General features: G+C 27.8%; 2 protein-coding genes across 3 annotated transcripts; one reads left to right on the plus strand and one right to left on the minus strand.

Moving 5' to 3' along the window:
• The first annotated feature begins 9,682 nt into the window (after window positions 1–9,682).
• Window positions 9,683–11,728, plus strand: BNAA05G35480D. Of its 2 annotated transcripts, none has more exons than XM_013824779.3 (4): window positions 9,683–10,016; window positions 10,085–10,307; window positions 10,634–10,786; window positions 10,881–11,728. In XM_013824779.3, exons 1-4 carry the CDS (start codon window positions 9,789–9,791, stop codon window positions 11,543–11,545), a joined length of 1,269 nt encoding a protein of 422 aa, XP_013680233.2. In that variant the 5' UTR covers window positions 9,683–9,788; the 3' UTR covers window positions 11,546–11,728. The 2 variants fall into 2 exon arrangements, with proteins under 2 accessions (XP_013680233.2, XP_022545814.2); XM_022690093.2 differs by having other exon boundaries at window positions 9,777–10,016; window positions 10,090–10,307.
• A 1,538-nt stretch (window positions 11,729–13,266) lies between these two features.
• Window positions 13,267–16,578, minus strand: LOC125605635. Its single transcript, XM_048775261.1, has one exon. The coding sequence runs from the start codon at window positions 14,219–14,221 to the stop codon at window positions 13,718–13,720; it is 504 nt and encodes a 167-aa protein (XP_048631218.1). The 5' UTR covers window positions 14,222–16,578; the 3' UTR covers window positions 13,267–13,717.
• Between the last annotated feature and the right edge of the window lie 4,884 nt (window positions 16,579–21,462).

Raw genomic sequence — 21,462 nt, forward strand, 5'->3', positions numbered from 1 at the left:
CATTCACTACTCCGTCTCCCTCCCTCTGTTTTCCCCCTGTTTTCTATTTTGTTGAACCCAAATTGATTGAGAAGATGGGGAGAGGAAACATAGAGATAAAGAAGATTGAGAATGTGAACAGTCGTCAAGTCACTTTCTCCAAGAGACGTAACAGGTTGATAAAAAAGGCGAACGAGCTTTCGTTTCTCTGTGAGGTCGATGTCATCGTCTTCTCCAACACCGTCAAGGTTTACTATTTCTCCAGCGGAAGGTAAAAAGGATGAGTCTTTTGTTGTTTTGGGTTCATTTGAGATTCGTATAAAGGTTAGTTTTATGAGTTTATGTGTCTAAAGAAACCGATTGAAAACAGAGCAGTGTTGTCTACCATTGATAGGGTTGATGGTGAAGTGTTTGTTCTGGGTTTTGTGTTTAAGGACTCGAGTTTGTGTCTGCGTGGATTTGGTCTTGTCTGAGAAAGATCTGAGATTAGTAGTAGACTGTAGAGATTGAGGATGAAGAATCAATCTTTAGACGCTTTTGGTGATATGGTTGAAACTAATTAAAGGAGAGTTTTTTGTTTGTTTCGAATGTGTTCATGGAGCACATTCTATCTAGGTATGAATACAACTGCTAAGACTGAACAACAACTTCTACTTTGAATTAAAGGAGAGTTTTTTGTTTGTTTCAAATGTGTTCATGGAGCACATTCTATCTAGGTATGAATACAACTGCTAAGACTGAACAACAACTTCTACTTTGTTCTTCTCAAGATAATGGTGATGTGGTATGTGTATCTATTATCTATAAGCAGTGAACAAAGGGGGATGGAACCAATGAGGAGAGCCAGTTGATGTGGTGACAAAGCCAGGACATGCTGCTCTTTTGATCAAATTATGATACACAACAAATGTAAGATTCTGATAATAATATGTTCTAAATTTTTGTCATCAGGAAGAATGCTTTTCATTACTCCTCACAATGACTTCTCTTGGAAGGAAAACCCTCAAATTATAAGTATTGATATCTGATGCATTCTATTCAGTTGTTTCGTGCAGATTATTACGTCACATGATCAGAGAAACAGCAGCTCACATATGAGAACTGATACATAGAGAAATGTCTCACCAATGGATTTTTGGAGGCTCTCCTTCTGCACATGTTAATCTTGGCAACTGGTTTTATTCCTCATCTCCTGCAACTATATTTGTATGACTGTATTAGATCATATTACCACCAATCTTCTTCCCAAGAATGGCTTTATTGTTGTTCAAGAAATGTTCTTATATGTGCTTCTATTTTATGTCTTCATTTTAGGTTCCAGAAAATTGTTCCTCTTAACGCATGTAATGTACTTGGAGCTGAAGACAATGGTCCTGCCCAAAACATGACACTCCCTCATAAGGAAAACGCTCAACAGCCTCCCTGGGACAAGCGGTGCTGTCCCCAATGCAGAGATTGATGCTAATTTTCTCTGGATCTTCGAGTCAGAAGAAAGCGACTTTCTTACATAGGGACTTTCCAGCCCCTGAGCATGGAGAATGGATGACCAGGACCCTTTAGTTCTGCCATCGTTTTAGCGTCTATGGTCACGTGTTCTTCAGTCATAGACCAAGTGAAGCGATTGTATTGGGAGTTTTAAAGCTGCAAAATAGTTGTAGCAAAGCTTAAAAAATTCTTCGGGTATTGAGGTCCATTTTGATGATCAAACATGTCTAACAATATCAGATACAAATCAGAAAGATGTCTTCACATGCTGTTGCCTATTTTAGAAATGAACCAGTCATAGAATTGGAAATATAATTATGGTATTGGTTATATTGGATGACTACAATTCGACATGTTTATGTTCGAGCTGTAAAACAGCAATACAAGATTACTTTGTTGTATGAAATGCTTTTTCATATTTAGAGTGAAATCTATAAGCACAAGTTGTGAAATGTTTTTTTTAGATAGCATGTATGTAGAGTAGTATAACTCAATTGTAATTTTATTTTCACTATACACTGAAACAGTTTAAATGTAACTTTTTAATGTATCTTACTATTTCTCTCGAATTTTATATAAAATTATTCTTAAAATATTGGAAAAGTTTGGTATGATAAATAGAGCGTGATAGTTCTGTAGGGTGATCATCCGATTCGGAAAACATAAACTTCAATTCAATCACTCTAGCAGACATCAGAGGCCACGCCAATAGTCCAACTACAAAAGCTTATTCTGTTTTCACTACTCTACCCACTAAGCCAAAATCACATTCCATTATATGTATAAAATAAAATTAGTTAAAGAGTATAGCTAACTACAAAAGCTTACAGACAATTTATTAGAATATTATTTTCAGTATCAACTACCCATTCGGTGAGTTAAACTTGACAGTAACACAAAAAAAAAAAATTACAACGTCAGTTTCAAACCAAACTTTACAGTTAGATTAACATATTAACATTCAAAATAATCCTTAGACTAGAGCTTGACCCGCGCGCCTGCGCGTTTATTTTTATTTTTTATAGATAATTTTTTATTTGTATTAGTTATAATATATATTTTATAATTTACCCGTTCAAATAATTGTTTAATATGACATTTCGAAGAAAAATAATTTTATTTTTTATATTGAGTCATTTTATTTTATCATGTAAACCATCAATTGTATGATCAATATTTTTAGAATATGACATGTATATCCGAACAAATGTATTTTTATTTTTTTATGGATTAAAATTTTCGGATAATATATAATATTTTTTTTGTATATATTATTTATGGATTAAAATTTATGATAATGTATAGTAAAATTGTTGTATATACTATGTATTATGTATTTTCAAATTATTAAAATAGTTACCGTATAATGTATGTATTTAATTATCAAAATTTATATATCAAATTAATTATTTCCAAACACACATATATAAAATAATAGAAAAGACAAAGAATACAAAAACTTAAGTTTATTAATTATTGTTGCCATAGATTTTTAGTTAGAATTTGATTTTGGAAATACATTAATTAAAAAAGAAAAAACAAAGAATCATAAAAGGTAAGTTAATTAATAACTTCAGTGGCATGCGTTGTAAATAAGTTGAAAAATTAAGGGGTATTTTATTTTTGTACTTCTCTTTTAATAGTATAAATAGAGTGTCCACGTAGGCAAAATTAATCGGCCAATGAGAAACTATATTTTTGCCATGTCACCTCCTCTATTTATTTATACAAAATGATCCTTTAAATTTTTACTTAAACAATTATAACCGAAAATATTTTTTAGTGAAATATATTATTTATATAAATATAATTATATTTTTTTTACATAATAGTTTGTAAAGAAATATTTATTGTAAATAATATCATAATTTTATAAAATACTAAAATAAATTGGGCTGGTTTTCAACTTTCACAAATAAAAATATTATTTGTAAACTTAGAAAATAATATATCAAAAATATTCCTTTTTAGGATTGAAAATAGAAAATACATCGGAGACAAATCCATCTCTATTATGAAATTCTTCTATTTTCTAGAAAAAAATAGAGGAATACATTGGAAATGGTCTAAGGCATGATCGACGTAAATGATCGACGTTGAGATGATCTATTCAAATATTCCCTTTGTTCACTATATAAATTGTTTTTATATTTCAATGTAACTTTAGATTTATTGGATACTGTGTAGTCAATTAAATTATGTAAATTATTGTGTAATTGATTTGATTTATATATTAAATGACAGTTTTCTAAAGTAATAACTTTTAAATATTACAGATTTTAAAAATTGATTACATTTTGAAACAAATAGAGTAATCTATAAATCAACTCTATATAGATATGAGTGGTCTCACTTTGAATTTCTCTCATTCTGTGCATTCCTAATTGGAAGGAGATAATCAACATCTAATATTATGTTACGCTCAGTATATTAGAAATGGTCGAACCGTAAACCAATTAAGGATGATGTAAGGAAGACATAAGATGTATTTTCAGTCATCACAAATATAGAATCAATTCATAACAACCTAATTATGTCCAGCGTAGGACAACAGAGAAGAGTTTTCATACCTTCTAATATTAATATATCTCACTATATTAGTGGCTAAATCAGTTTCTCTAGCACAAATACTCACTTCATTTTTGGAGTTTAAGCTTTTATATCTGATGATATTAGTAGTTTGATCCAAAAAAAACGGTCGAACTGTACATTGTAATTGGAGAAAGAAAACAAACAAAAATCAACCGAAGAATTTTAATGTATATGAAACAAAAATTGGAAATAGCAATTCTCTCCAATTAAAGAATAAGGCAATAAAATTGTAAAAATACAAAATAAAACAAAAAATATACACAGAAAGAAAGATTTAGTAAAATAAAATCATAATATAATTTCCATAATTGATAGTGCTCAATTACACTAAAAAGTCTAAATTTACAACATACATATTTTTATTTACATCTTTAAATTTATTATCTAATTAAAATGATTCTAAAAAAGTGTCAGCATGAAGAGTTAGAAAATATACAATAAAATATAATACTTAACGTTAAAAATACATTATCACTGATCTCTTAAAAATCATGTTAGTAGTAATAAAAATGAAATGACAGTACATTTATTATAACCATAGAACGACACGCAACAAGGTGTTATTAAATATACAAACTACAAATTATATATGCTTAACGCAAACACACATAAAAATGAGACATCATATTCAGATATATTTAATTAGATAATTTTAAATATATTATATTCTTGATAATTTTAAAATTACTTAAAAAGAAACTAAATTATTAAAAATGAATATAAAAATAAAACTAAAGCAATATTTTGTAACGTCAAAATAATAAATGAATAAAAAATATATTATGTTAATAAAATAGATTTTAGATTTTAAAGACTTATAATTCATGTAATATTACAAAATTCAAAATTTGTTTATTATAATTAATATTTTATCATTAGATATAGTAAAATAATATTCAAGATCGATATTCAATTGTCAGTTTTCAACTATTACATGTTAAAAAGTATTATTAAGTACACTTCTTTTTTTTTTTGAAAAGAGAGTTTTATATTTTAAGTAGGTTATTGGAATACTTTTTCGTGAATTTATTCGAGATGAGATTCCGATCTTTTAAACTAAGATAATTTATGTTCTATACATAATTATATTTTTTTTTACATAACTCTAAAATCTCGGACTTGATTCTTCATATTTTATTAGTTAATTATGTTACATATAATAGAAACACTTACTTCAAACTAAAAATATAAAAAAAAATCCAATTTAAAAATTAGTTATATATAATTTAATATACAAAAATTCACATACAAATCAAAATGGGAAATGTAACAAATTTAAATATATTATCCGCGCGTAGCATGGAGGAAGGATCTAGTATATAGTAGAATCCCATATCTTAAAACATAGACTCATGTGTCTAAACCCACGATCGGATAAAACACCGATACCAACTTGATGCAATCTAGTTAATATAATGCACTTGATGTAATATCCATCGTCTCGATAGAAAATCCAGATTCAAGAAACATCAACAAAAGGAGTTTCATTTTGTATGTGAAATGAAATAATAATATGAATGAACATATAACATCTAAAGCTCGTAGTCACATTTTAAATAAATTTGTTTAATTTATTGTAAAATTTGAAAAGAATATAATCCGGTTAGAGAATAATCGTAAGTTGGTTAGAGAATAATCAAACAAAATAAATAATTTTGGTTAATTAATGAAGTTTGGTAAGTTTGTATAAAGCAGAATATAACAAAATAATTAATTAATTTGTAATTATCAGTTAAGTGACACAACTTGTAATTATTAAGATCAAAGAATGGTTAGTTTCAAAAGGTACTTCAATTTTAATAATAAAGATTTGAAATAAAATAATAATATAATTTAACATATAACATTTAGAGTTTGTAGTCACATTTTAGATAAATCTGTTTAATTTTTGTAAAATTTGAATAGAAAATAATCCGTTAAGAGAATAATCGCAAGTTTGGTTAGAGAATAATAATCTAACAAAATAAATAATTTTAGTTAATTAATGAAGTTTGGTAAGTTTATATAAAGAAAAAATATAATAAAATAATTAATTAATTAGTAATTATTAGTTCATTGGCATAAGTTGTAATTATTAAGACAGAAATTGGTTAGTTTCAAAAGGTACTTCAGTTTTAATAATATATATCACAATACCGGCTCTATGAAATGTTGAATTTTGTTTTTTCTTTTATGAAAAGCTTCATAATTTATTCTTCATCTTCTCCGAACTTGTTAATAGGATTTTCGAAGCATATCCATGACAGCCGACCATTTTTCTCATACAGATCATCAAAAGTTTATGCATTTATCCGTTATTTAAATCTCAGACTAGTATGGTTTATAACTACATTTTAATAAAATTTCATTTTTATTTTTCATTTATCTATAGATTAGTAACAAACTCTTAAAATGGGTATTATTTAACAACCCATGATATTTATTATTATATACAATATTATTGAATTTTTTTCAAATTTTAAATGTTTTAAGCATTATTTATTACATTCATTTAAACTTAAATAGAAAATTACATTCATTTAAACTTAAATAAGCTTTCATATTAAATTGAATATTATATAGAAATGAAATGTTAGAGTCAATAAGTTGACATCAAATAAGTTTTGTAATTCAAAATTTATCAAAAATATATGTCACACAATTAATCAAATAAATTACAGAAATTTAATTAAAAATTCATAACAAAAAGATTAAAATGTCTGAAAATAAAATTAATTAATATCTTATATAAGTTCATATTAATATAAATAAAAGATATATAATTATATATATATATATATATATATATATATATATATATAAATAAATAAATATTATTTCTTTAATAAAATTTTGTTAAAAATAATTTTGCGCTGATCAAGCAACGTAAAAAGTATGATTCTCCCTTTTTTGGCAATGATTGTTCCCTCCCAGTCACAATAATCGAGACTGTTTCTTATCCTTCGGTCTGAGCGCACACGATTTTGCATTACCACTCGGTTTATTCATCTTCTGGCTTATTACCACTAAACATTTCGCTCCTCTTTTCAAATTTTTACCGGTTACGGGTGTAACCGTTGGATAATACTACTTCTTGCTCATCAACCCACTTAGTTCTTCTCCCGACCTGGGTCGGATGGACCGCCTCCAGCTGTCCAATCATAGGTAATCGTCTCCTTAACCCTACCGGAGATGGACTTTGGATGTCAAAAATGTTGCGGAAATTTGGACATGCAGGATCATCCCCCTCTTTCGTGATATTATTGCGAAAACTTTAACAATGCGAAAAATTATTATCTCTGCTCTCAGTCGTGAGATTAAATCTTCCTAGATTCTCTCTGATTCTCAAGTTCTCAGAAACTTAGTGATATCACATGCAAGACATTTAGAGATTGCTGATTTCTCAACCACATTCACCTACTTACTCCTCTTTTTACTAATATCCAGTTTAGATTTATCTTTAGAATAGTCAATGTTAGAGCTCACTCTATTTCTAAACAAGTTCTATCTTTAATTTATTATATTTAAATCTATTCTATTAAAAGGAAATCAGTATTGAAAAATCTACTTAAACAAGGTTACTGCACCCTTTCATTTAATTAATAGTATATTGGTCTACCTATCATTTTCTCCTATCTATACTATTAAAAGAGAATGAGTCTTAAAAAATCTATTTAAATAAGGTTGTTTGACCTATAAATTAGCTAATTATTTTCTGGTCTTACTTAATATTTTCTTAATAATACAAGGTAACATGAGATACATATCAAATTTAGTGGTTTAGTCAATCCCCTTATTTATTATACAACATCATTCGGTAAATTAAAAACATTACATTATACCAAATAATTAAAAACGGGACCAATCTCTAAACCTTTCTCATTAATCTCATAATAAAAATGTGACTGTTTTCACCCAATAAATTTCTAAGTAGTCATGTATGATGTATCTGCCAATCTAGATCTCTTTCATCAATTTATAAGAGCATCAACCTATTTACGGAACCATGTATTTCATATATCATAAGCATATGCACACATTAAGATATTTTTCGTCCATATGGCTAATTTTCCTAAACCAAACCCTATAACTCAATCGATAGACCAATATTTTAGTGATAAATCCTTAAACTAACCTATTAAGATTTATATGATGACTTATTAAGGTGTCACGGACTAGAATTTTGAATTAGTATGATACATGATTTTGGAAATATAATTAGTTTAGATATTATGCTAAATTTGACTAAACTCACATGATTAATATTTTTAAAAACGAATATACTTTTCTAGATACTAAAATGTTTATCACTTATCTATATTGCTAAAACCGATTATGCTTTTGTAGATACTAAAACCGGATCCAAAAAAATAAAAAATTATTCACCTCATTCATGTGATACATTTATTCTCCAAAAAAAAATTGTATCATCTAACGTTATGGTTATTATACAATAACGTTATACACCATACCTTATGTTCAATAATAGACCTATAACATTTAGATATCAATTATTAAAATGAGTTCGCATATATTATACAGCATATTATACCATGTCATTTAATATTTTATAGTTTTAAATATTTACAAAACCAAATTTGATAAAAAAAAACTTTAGCAAACTATCTGTTAAAAATAAAATTATATATTACTTTAATAAAATTTGTATAAGAATTATTTATAATAGAATTTGATATTTAAGATAAGTTTAAAAGCTATTAAAATTCCTACAATTATATCCTATTAAACTAGCCAAAAATCAATAAAAAAATCTTAAATCTCACCAACACAACAAATTTTACTCTTATGAAATGCAGATAAAATATAATAAGAGAGAGTAAACATGGGCAATCGGGTCTTCGGATCCGGATGCTTCGGTCCTAGACATTTGAACATAACTAACTATTTGAAATTCTTTTTTTCGGATTAGGGTCGGTTCCTTTCAGGTGTGGCATGGCTCGGGTTCATAATTCAAATATCTGTAAAAAAAATATAATTTTTGGAAACATAACATGTTTAAATTTGTTCAGGTATTTTAGACCCAAAAAGACTCGAAGTACTCGAAAACATTGAAAAAATACATAAGACACAAAAAATACTCGAAAAGCCAAACAAATATCTTAAAATATTCAATTACCCAAAAGATACAAAATTTTACCTGTAATCTAACCGAAGAAAACAAAAATAGCCAAAATTTTACCGACCCAAAATTTACTTTAAATTTTTTTTTAATTTTATCGTGAACCCCAAACTATAACCAAAGACCTTATTTGTAGCCAAAACATATCCGAAATATCCAAAAATATCTACTATACACAAATATTTCTGGTACTGTACATATCCAATCTGGTCTCGGATAGGATCTGAACTCAAACATAGACCTGCATGTCAAAAAAAATAATGGATAGGTACTTTGTCATGGACTCTCAACTGCATATGTATTTTGGGTCGGTTTTGGTTTGATTTTTCAGCTTCGGTAAAATGCACATGCCTAAGAAAAAGTTACATGTATATACAAATTTCAAATAAACTAATTCATTAATTATATAATTTTTTTAAAAAACTATTATTCGATATAATAGAATTTTGTAACATAATAATATACAACAGCCTCGAAATCTAGTTATTGATTAAAGTTGCTTCACAGGAAAAAAAAAAAAAAGGCGTTGATCAGAATCTAGAGTCCTAAAACTTTCTACAGTAACCCCAAAACAAAAGGCCGCCGACAAATCCAAAGGTTTGAGATTTCTGAGATGAACTCGATTCAACGTTTCTCGTTAACGCGGCGGTTGAGCAGCGTCGAGTCCTATCTACGGCATCTCTGCGGAGGAGCGTTCCGTGTAGGCGTGAAGGACGAAGGAGACTGGTTCTACTCGCAGGAATGGTGGGACCCTCACGAACGCGGTCACACCGTTTCACAATCTTCTTCCAGCAGAGGAAACGGTCTAGTTTCTGTCGTCGCCCACCCTTCTTCTCTTCCCGTGAGTATCCCGTGTGGAGTCAGTTCTATAGCTCTAGATGATTTCTAATGCTTCCTGTTGTTATGTAGAGTAGAGAATCATGGGCAGAAACTGAAGGATGGCTAGATAATAGGTATATGGAGATAATGGGAAGAGACGGTGAGAAGTTTAAGATACTTGGATATCAATGGAGATCACTTCGCTTCAACGATGATACTCGACAAAGCACTGTGAAAGTCATGGCTGCTTGTAGAGCATTGCAACCGAGTTCCATTTTCTACATGCAACACCCTCATTGCCTTGCTGTTCCATGTAATTATATTAACCCTCTCTCTTTGTTGCCACCAAATGCTGAATCACCCCCAGAACATGACTTGTTCAGATGATACTACTAGTACTAGATAAGTGAATGAAGTTTTTTTCAGTTATTAGTTGTTACCCCCAACTTATCATGTTTTAGGTTCTCTGTTTTTTTTTTTGAACACTTTTTATTTTCAGTTATTAGTTGTTAACTTTTTTTTTTTTTTGAACACTTTGACTTAACATTTGTTCTCTGCTTTAACTATAACATAATATTGTTGTTACTTATGGTTTTGATTCTTTTGAAACCGAACTGTTTTTTTTTTTTATTGTGACAGATTTGAAGAGCATGGTTTCAGTGGGATTGACGTCTCTAGCAGCTTCGAAATATGATATGACGAATGCAGCTATTGGGAAGAAACAAATGCGCATATTATGCGTTGGTCACGGTGGAGGAAGCTTACCGTTGTTTTTAGCTAATCACATTCTTGGTAGGAACTTTTCATTGTACCTACTATTGTATATACTTTCCATCACTAGTTCTTATGTTAATTTATGTGAATGGTGCTTTGATCCGTCTTCTAGGTGCTGTTGTTGACATAGTTGAGATCGACCCAGTAGTTATTTCCGAGTCGGTTCGAGCAATGGGCTTCCCTGCATTCTCTGTCATGACAGCAACGGGGAAACGTGCGTTACCAACTCCTGACATTATTGACCAAGTGATGTGGCGAGGCATCCACGAGAGACTCTTCCTCTACGAGTCAGAGGCTAAGGAATTCATTCTCAATAACCAAAATAATTCTTATGACATTATCTTCATGGATGCTTATGATGGAGCAGACATTTTCCCACATAGTCTGTGGGATTCCAATTCTCTGTTCGTGAAAGCTCTGAGTGAAAGACTTCACCATGAGCATGGGACTCTGGTGGTGAACCTTCACTCTGATGCGGACATCTCAGATTTAGACAGATCAAATGAAGGTGTAACAACGGGAAAGTATGTTAGGAAAGTCGGTAAAGCCTATAAAAAGGGTTTAATAGAGAATGAGAGGAATGGATTGGTTTTTGCTTGTGAAGTTCCATGGCTATGTAATGTATCTCTGGTGGTGAGCAGAGGCATGAGTTCAGATGGAAGACGTAGAGACCAAATCAAGACCAGTCTTATGAAGACTTCCTTACAAGTGGACAAAATCCTTCGTCTTCCTTTCTCTTGCTTGGATTACCTGAAAACTGGTCTTGCTATCATATAAATTGATCTCCAAATATGAGGCAAGTCTTTTGATAATGGTTTGTTCGTAGAAAACAGAAACAAAGCAAAAGCTAAACACGATAGAAAGCTAAAAATACAGTGGAACTTGTAGTTTATTTGGTGTTAAAAGACTAGTTTGTCTTGCACATTTGGTTGCTATAAAATTTTGTTGTGATTCCATATATTCATACAAGTGTTGTCTGATGCATCTAGAGCTGCCAGATGGTCTGTCTGCCCCCAATTGCGTTTGTCCATGCACACCATTTGTTTATGGAGACTGTAATTGGTCAGTACGAAACGGAACACTTACCACAGCCGATGAAGACCATGTACAGATAGAATTGTCACTGACGGCCCAATTTTGTGGACTGTTTTTTACTATTTCATTAACCTGTGTATTACAAATTGGTGTTTTCTCTTTATAAGCAAAATTAAAAACAAGTTTGGTATACATGTTATAATATGAGTGTGTATTTATTAGACTTTGTATAGAAAAATTAAAACTCTTATGATTTCTTCAATGAGTAATTCAAAGTAATTTGTTGGATAGTTAGTAGTTGGACAAGTAAATACGGTCTGATAATTCATAACTTTTTTGGAAAAGAAATTTTTTTCTTCTATGAAACGTAAATAATGGAAAAGCATGTGAATGGTAATATAAAACCAGTTTAAAAAAACAGATTTTGATCCCAAGATTAATTTTTACTAAAAAATTATTTAGTGAAAATTAGCAATTTTATACATGGTCATTTTTATATGACACTTTTTGAAAGTATATATAATTAAACAAAAAATTATATAAATATCATTTATGAAAATAAGATAATTAAATTTTATAACCCTCCTAGTACTAATATGAATCTATTTATAAATTCTTCATAATGGGAAAAATTAATTTTATTATAATATATATTAACTAAATGTCATTTAATTCGTTTCATACTTGATATATACATATTTATGAAATAATTTACAAAATGCTGTAATTATAAATTATAAGTTATAATTCGATGTACCATATAATAAAATAATATTAATATTAATTGAATTGCATGGCAAAAAATTGTATCCAATAAAGAAAAACCAGCTAAAAACAGTATAAAATCAACCAATCAAAAATTAAAGAAACTAATAAGGAGACATCCGAGCTTGTGAAAACTATATTTTTCTTTCTAGAAGGTCGTTATAGACCATCAGTTCAATAGCAGACATGAAACAAAACAATGATCACATGGCAAGAAGTGGATCGGCAATCTTATGCGAAAAGTGAAAGAGATTGGTAAACATAAACTACCTCCCCAAACATAAACAACATTATCCCTAGTGTTATATAATCTAAGTTTGGTGAAGATTTAAATTATAAGGAAAAATTTAACAAGGAAAAACAGAATACATGTTCGCTGATATGAGTGTCGATTCACACAGTTAAGTGGCGTTCGATACTCTAGAGTAATATCGTTCGACATTGACCAAGTGTTGGTCGATACTTATTGCAGACTCGTCTTCTTCGGATTTTTTTAACCTGAAATAAGTAAATACGAAAAATCAATAATCAATGAAAAAACAAATTTAAAACTTGCTAATGAATTATCTCCTGTGAAGCGCTTATTTATAGTCTTTACCTTGATGTTTTGGAATCTTTACCTTGATGTTTTGGAAGTTTTGAGATAGCATAGAGATAAATGATATACTATGAATTTTACCAATTTTTATGCCATAGTATATGTCAATATGTCTCATTAAGTACACCTCTCGATTACATATACCACCATGAATAAAGACATATGTGGAAACTCCCAGCCAGAGCTAATATCAAGCCCCATTTTTCCCTCCTCAACCAACGTGTGATCCCATTCCCACCATTTTACTTTTAAATGCTGTAACAGACTGGTACTGTTCCCCATCGAGATAAAGAAAGGCCAAAGCAACCATCCAAAGTAACCAACATAAGTCCTTATTATGATCTTATAGAATGATCATAACTCGAACAACTTTAAGCAAATTGTTTTTATCATTATTACAAGTCATATGAAACATAAAATAGAGTAAAAATAAAACCAGTAAAATACAGCCACACAACAGGGAATAAGATCATGAAGTTAAAAAAAAAATGACAAGCAAAAAATAAAATAAAATAAAATAAAGAAGACAAATCATCATATCAGAATATCCATCAGTTGTGCTCGAGAGGTTGAGGGCTAAACAAATCAGAGTAGACCTCCATAAAAAACTTCTCAACCACATCGATGTAAGCAGCGCAACGAAGACGAGAGTAGCAATCAAGGAACTCCCGAACATCTAAGACATGTTCCTCATCATTTATTATATCAGCATTCATTATCGCCTCCATCTCTTGTAGCTTTAGGAGAACAAGCTCAACCTTTGGTTTGGAAAAGAGTGTCTCATCTCTGTCTCCTCTTCTCGGTGGTTGAGTCAGAACTCTGTTTTTGGTCACATAGTCTCTGGATTTAGGCTGTAACTGCTTATGTATGGATGATGTCGATGATGATGATATGATGTTATTTGGGTTTTGATGATGATGATCGTTGATGGAAATGTTATTAGGTGTTTTAGGTAGTTTGTGATAGGTAGCATTGTTGGAGAAAAATGATTTGACGTTGTCGATAGTTTTTTGGAAGAATTTTCTTGTGTTGGAGATGGAGCTTCTAAGCACCATCTTTCTGTTTTCTTCTTGTAACTCTGAAGTCGAGAAGCAGGCCTGTTTTCGTTTATTAATTCTGTCGTCTTCTTTGAGTTTGGTGAATTGTCCCCAGAAAGCTCTTCCTTATATTAAAGAAAAAAATGAACTTAGGGACCATGGTTTTTTATTAGTTAGAAAACGCCGTACAGTATTTGAAAATATCAGACTATTTATCTCGAGTAAAACTTTTAAAATAGTATTGATTTAACGTGTGATATTGCTTTATTTGAAAATCGGTAAAACACATAACTTCTTACGAAATTATCATTGTTTATATACTAAAATGACAGTCGTGCGGATTAACAATATATGTCTACCGAATTTTGGTTTTAATGTGATTTTTTACTTAAATATAAATTTATAAATTACATACAAATTTTCAATTTATATTATAGAGTATCTAACTTTGATATACATGTTGACAATTGATGTATTAATTTTTTTTTGTTTCTTATTTTTATTTAGTGGATATAAATCTTTTCTATCGTAACAATCAAATTATTATTAACCAATTTTGATTTGAAACCAAACATTTCATGTAGCTGTGAATTGAAAGGAATCCTAGTAATAGTATCATTGAATGCATTAGAAACAGGAATATTTCCTACAATATCAACAAAATAACAATAACCAGTTTGATGTCAAAAATAACAAAATAGACAGTAAATATTTTATATTAACAAGACTTTAAATAGTAAAAACTGTAAAACAAAAAATAATAATTACTATTACAAAACTCGTACTTGGTATTTGATAATCCAATAAATGGATTTAAGGACTTAGGGAGTAAATGAATTTTTAAAACAGAAATTGAAAATCGGCAGATCAATATAAGTACAAGGTTATGCTAATAATTTCATCAATACTATTAAAAGGGAAAGAGTCCCAAAAAATCTACTTATGAAAGGTTGTTGGACCTATTCACTAAACTTAACTATTTTTTTGGTCTCACCTTATATTTCTCTAACTATACACTAATCAATTACCTTATATTTCTCTAACTATAAAATAACCAATGCTCTTATTTAATACTCAACTTACTATAATACACCAAAGATTTATACATCAATATTATTAATTCAGAATCATTGATATATTTTACCCCTATTTTTCCTTGGAATATTACTTTTGTACCACTAAACCTATTAAAAGAAACAGATTATTTTATAACTGATTTAATAATCATACAACCCACGATCATTTTTCTTTAACAAAAACAATTACTATAAAAACATTTGGATTTATTGGTAATTAAATTCTGAACAATACCATGCTTTTAATTCATATTAAATGTTTTATGACCCAAACTAACATGATACCATTCGACGGTCAAAACATATTAACTTCCAATTACGATTAGAGAAATAGTTCACAGTACAACAACAAGCTTAATTATATTTCAAAATTATAGTTTTTTCTTTGAAAACCTTCTTAGGTTATTTTTGTGATAAAAATCTTTTACAACTGGGTTTATTATGAGAAAGGGTTTTGTATAAATATTTTCTCAGCAAATTATAGCATTTTTAGGATGTTTTTTATGTTTAAATAAAATATATTATTTATTTTAACATTTATAGGTAAATCAACTATACTCAACTTAATAATAATTTCATTTCTAAAACTCAAAAATTAATCTTAATATAGTCATTATAAAACCTATAAACTAGAATGTATAACATAAAAAAATATAGTTTATTCAATTTTATATCTTAGTAAAATTTATATGAGAAATTTAATCAAATTTTGAAAAATATTATCATGTTATTTTAGATATTTACCATGTCATCTGGTATAGATTCATGAGTTAATATGGGTTTTAAATTTTAAAGGATTTTAAATAATAGATTTTTATTAAACTGAAACTAGATTATATATGGTGACTGCGTTTACTGGTTTGACTGTGGATACCACTTATTGGTGTTTTGGTTCCTTTTAGTGGAAAATTAGACTGAATGTTGAGGACTTATTAAGATATTTTTTTAATATTTGAAAAAAATGTTTGAGTAATTTGTTTTTATTGGATAATTCAGCTTATAAATAGTATATTTAAGATATTTGGTTATTTAGAAATTACATATAATTAATATTTGTAGGTATATAATTTGTATTTTAAAAATTCAGGTATCTATTTATCTTGGTTCTAGATATACATGATATGTTCGGTTATTTATAAATTTTGGTTCAAGTTTAGTTTCATTTTTTCAATTTGGTACGGGTTGATTATTCGGTTCCGAATAATATGGCCAAACTTATAAACTATCTTATATAAAAATTTATATTAAAAATTATTAAATTCAAAAAATAAATCCGCGTTTTCTAAGCGCGGGTCAAAATCTAGTATAAGTTTTAAAATTTTAACTAGATTTTGACATGCACAACCGTGCGGGTATTTATTTTCACATTTATATATATATAGATATTTGTTTTACATAATAAGTATATATTTTTAATGTTACTCATATGTTTAAATATTTATATAATTACTTAAAGTAGATTAATTTTATAGTTTTCATGATGTAAATTAATTAAGTATTTCAAATCATCATATATATATGCTTCTTCTTATTATATAGTTGTTCTATTGAATTGTTTTTTGATTATCAAACAAATTTTTTATGCATGAAACAACATATTTGAAAATTATTTTATATTTAATTTATTATGATCCTGGTTCGTAATTCAGAGGGGTAGATTTCCTTAGCAATTTTTTTAATGTTTATTTATTTAAGATAATAAATTATTTTATATATAAAAGTTTAAGATAGTTGAATGTTTATAGATGTATTATATAGGTTAATAATGTTAATTCGTTCTACCAACATATTATAGTTTTTAGCATAGATGTTTAATATTTATGAAAATAAAATATATTAACTTATCAATTTAAAATAAAATATATTATTATAAATTAAATAGATAAAATAGGATATGTTTTTTCATTTTATAAAAGATAACTGAATATGTATATTAATGTATAATAACATTTCATTACTAATTACAAAATTAGTAAAAATATATCTATACATTTTTTGACAATGAAAATCTTGGAATAATCTTTTTCAACAGATTTTTTTAGAAATTGTTTTTAAAAAGTATATTATATATATATATATATAAATTTATATTAAAATTAAAAGATATCAAAAGATATTACGATTAAAGTAGTTAAAAAGATTAAATATTATTAGCATTTAATAAATACATTTGATAAATTTTTTAAATGATGGTCCAACTTAAAAATCACACATGAAATGAGGTTGTGACGTCTATTTTAATAGAATAGACTGAACAATAACATTTTATATCAAAAAATATGAATCTGCAATACAAAAATATAATTTTGTTTGCTAATACCACTAGACCTAAACACATAACTTTTTTGTGGAATAAATACGGCGTACAGATAGTTTATACTTTTGTCGACGGTTTTTTGGTTCAGAAGAGGTTATATATTCCTATATTTTTTCTAAAATTGGATTCAGCTTTGTTCATTTGCATTTAGTTTACTTTATTTCTTGCATGATTGCCATTCAGTATCAATGAATATTCTATGTTTTATAGTGTCACATTTTGTTCTTGAGACACTCCCGTTTTTGTTTGTTTCTAAAGCACCAAAACGTCCATACTTTTTTTTGATCTACTTAAGAGCATCTCCAATGTAAAACTTCATTTTTTTAAAAAAAAATAGAGTAAAAATGAAAATAGAATAAAATTGCTCCAACCCTATTCCATTACCCACTCCATAATGAAGTGATGAACAAACAAAAAATAGATTACTCCATTTATGGAGTAAATTTCATTATGAAGTGAGATATGAAGTTGGGTTGGAGCATTCATTTCTCCATATTCACTTTTACTCCATTTTGGAGGAAAAAATAGAGTAAGGATAGAGATGCCCTAAGTACCATTAATTATATTATTCACTTCTTTGGATTCTGTGGAATCATATTTGTCTTCGAAACAAAATTATAATATATTCCGTAAACAACCACTGGAAATCATTACCGCCTTATGCCCTACACATACAATATAGGTAACTAAAAATTCATCCGCATGCGGGTGTTAGTTATTTTTTTTTTTATAAATTGATATTTTGTTTTTTCATTACTGTTATATATTTATAACTGTCATCATGCAATTAATTTTAGAAATATTTAAATATTTTTAGGTTCCTATATATCATAATGAAACTCGAATCAAATCGTATAATATGTTTATTTGATTAATTTTAAGTTACTTTTAGTTTGAATTCAAAATAGCAAAACCGAATCTTTAATACTCCCTCCGTTTTTTAATATAAGTCGTTTAGAGAAACTTTTTTGTTTCAAATTATATGTCGTTTTCGGTTTTCAATGTAAAATTTATTAATAATTAATGTTGTATGACCAATGGTAATATATCTTTTATTTTTCTATTGGTTGAATTGTGGTTATGTAAATAATTAATGATGTTATTGTTTAGAAAATATAAAAAATTAATGTTTTTCTTAATCTACGTGCATAGCTGTAAAACGACTTATATTAAAAAACGGAGGGAGTAATGTACTGTTAATACAAATATCCGAACATGTTTCACATACATCAGTTTTTGAATATTTTTAGGTTTCTATACTTCAAAACTGAAACCATCCAGACTTGGGAGGAAAACCACCCGAAAATCTATAATATCCATTCAAAACCTGATACCTGAAAAAATAACCCGCACCTGTACAGTTACCAAATGTCTATACCTAATTGATTATGTAAATACACAAAAACTCGTTGTTAACCATTTTGAATTCTTGTCAAAAATGGAATAATTTCATTTAAGCATGTCGAATTATTATGGTTAACTAGATGATAACCTGTGCGCATGCACAGGGTGAGTTCTTATAATAATATTTGCTTATGAAATGATTTTAACATTTCGCAACCCTACAATTTTTATCGATTATGAAATGATGAATACAAATGTTGGTCTCTTAAATATATCATCGTTGTTTAAGAGTTAACGTATTACATCTCATTTTAGTTATTTTTAAGAGTTCATATGCACAAAAGAAAATTAAGTTTTGCGGCTGACACAAATCACCAAAACCAAATAGGCAACATCGATTGTATAATGACAAAAGGGGATTAGGTTTTCTCCTCTCGATTTGTTTACTATTGACTTTCCATAAGTTATTTCATTTTCTACATCTATAGAATTGTGTTTTCGTTCTCGTTTTTATTTCATTGTTATGTTAAGTTTCTTTTTAAACTTCTTTTATGAATTTAGTGAATTACATTAGTGTCAATTTAAAAAAAATGGACATCTGTAAAAATTAGGTTCACTCCATATACATATCTAAGAATCAAAATTTTGAAAAAAAATGACCGGCAAACTAAATTAACAGGTTAGTGTTCAAATATAATATATCAAACCATTATAGAATATAAGTGCAAACTCAAAATATAAAATTTTGCCTAGTATATATTCACCAGCTCGGTCTAAAAGTCATCTAATTAAACACAACAAAACAAATTACTTATTTCACCAGTTCGGGTAATATCTGAATCCGAACGGGTAATATCCAAACCTGGATGGATATCCGAAGATAACCAAACATAAGTATAATTAACTCTATATTTCTAGTTTATTTTTCTAATTTTATTCAAAATATTTATATTAATGATTCTTATTTCCCAAAAATAGATAATATACATATAATTATGGACAAAATCATTTGCTACTCACTGAAAATACATATCAAGTTCTTGTTTATTGCATTAGCAAAAGTTGCATCTAAATTTTCAAAACAATAACTAAATTAGTGTCTTTCTATTTTTAAAGTTTTATCTCCAAACCTATTAATAGTTTAATCTTTTAAAAATTAAAAAAACAGTTAAGTTAAAATATATTTTAAATACAAAAACTTAAACAATGGATAATTATTTATTTTTTCTTCAAAATTTAAATATCCCAACCCAGCCCAAAATATCCGAACCCAAACATAAAATATCCGAACCCGACTCGAAGTGTAGAAATACCTGAACGGGTTCTATACCTTTATACTGAAATATCCGATACAAATCCGAACGTGTATCCGAACGTCCACCCCTATGATATATGATCATTTGTATCTTGTTTGAACAAAAAAAAAGTTAAAACCATTGATCACAAAATTTTTAATGTGGGATTTTTACTATTTTTAGTAATTTATAGTTGTTTTTAAAAATTCAAAGTATAACATATAAGAAAAAATCTAATTGTTTTTATTATATGCTTAATGTGATTGTTTAATTTATTTTAATAGTATAAAATTAAACAAAAGAGAGAGAGGTTAGAAATTATTTTTATCAAATATGTATTATTCATAATCATTAATTGTCATATATATGTTAATCATATTAGATAATTCTGTAACTTTTATATAAGGAATGAAAAATATTTTATTGTACACTATTAATTAATTTGATAGTTAGTTTAACAAAAAGCATAATATATGTTTATATGAACCAACTTATTTTCTAACAAATCTAATAATCATTCTCGTGATGACACGTGGATACGAAAAGATGTTATAATACTCTAGGATTAATATATAGGGAATATGTAAAATAAATGCTGTTGAAGTATTAGTGTATTACAGTAAAAATAATTAATGAAATAGTTAAAAAGATTGAAAAAAATGTAAAAGATATAATAAAAAACTTCAAAATACGTAAGTTATGTTTAGTACTTCTCTAATAAAAGATGTCAAATTATTTAGAAAAAAAACAAATAAATAAAATGGTTACAATTAATTAAAAATAGAATAAAAACGGTAAGAATTCACTTAAAATATGAAAATATTATTTGTACTTCACTTTTAGTAAAATAGATGTTCGAACTTCAATGTTTCATTCCTAAGCAACGGTATTTCCGAAGTTTTGGTTCATCTCCACCGTGTTTCTGCATTTGTTACTGAACATATATTAAGTAATTGTATTTTGTTTCAAATGATCACAATTCTCAGTATAAAAGAGTTTCGTAAAAGAGTATATTTTATATCATACTGTATATAAACTAAACTGAAATAAAAGGTATTGTACTCTTTGTATTCTTATAATTAAAATTTTACTGAAACTGAAAACAAAGAGGAAAAAGAGATAGACAAAAGAAGAAGTAAATGTAGTTTTAATGAAAATAAAACAGTAAAAAAAAATTACCTCTTTGAATGTTTTGATTTTAAAGTGAAATATCACAAACTAATTTTC

The sequence above is a fragment of the Brassica napus genome, unplaced genomic scaffold (genome assembly GCF_020379485.1).
Source record: "Brassica napus cultivar Da-Ae unplaced genomic scaffold, Da-Ae ScsIHWf_790;HRSCAF=1133, whole genome shotgun sequence".
Taxonomy (NCBI): domain Eukaryota; kingdom Viridiplantae; phylum Streptophyta; class Magnoliopsida; order Brassicales; family Brassicaceae; genus Brassica; species Brassica napus.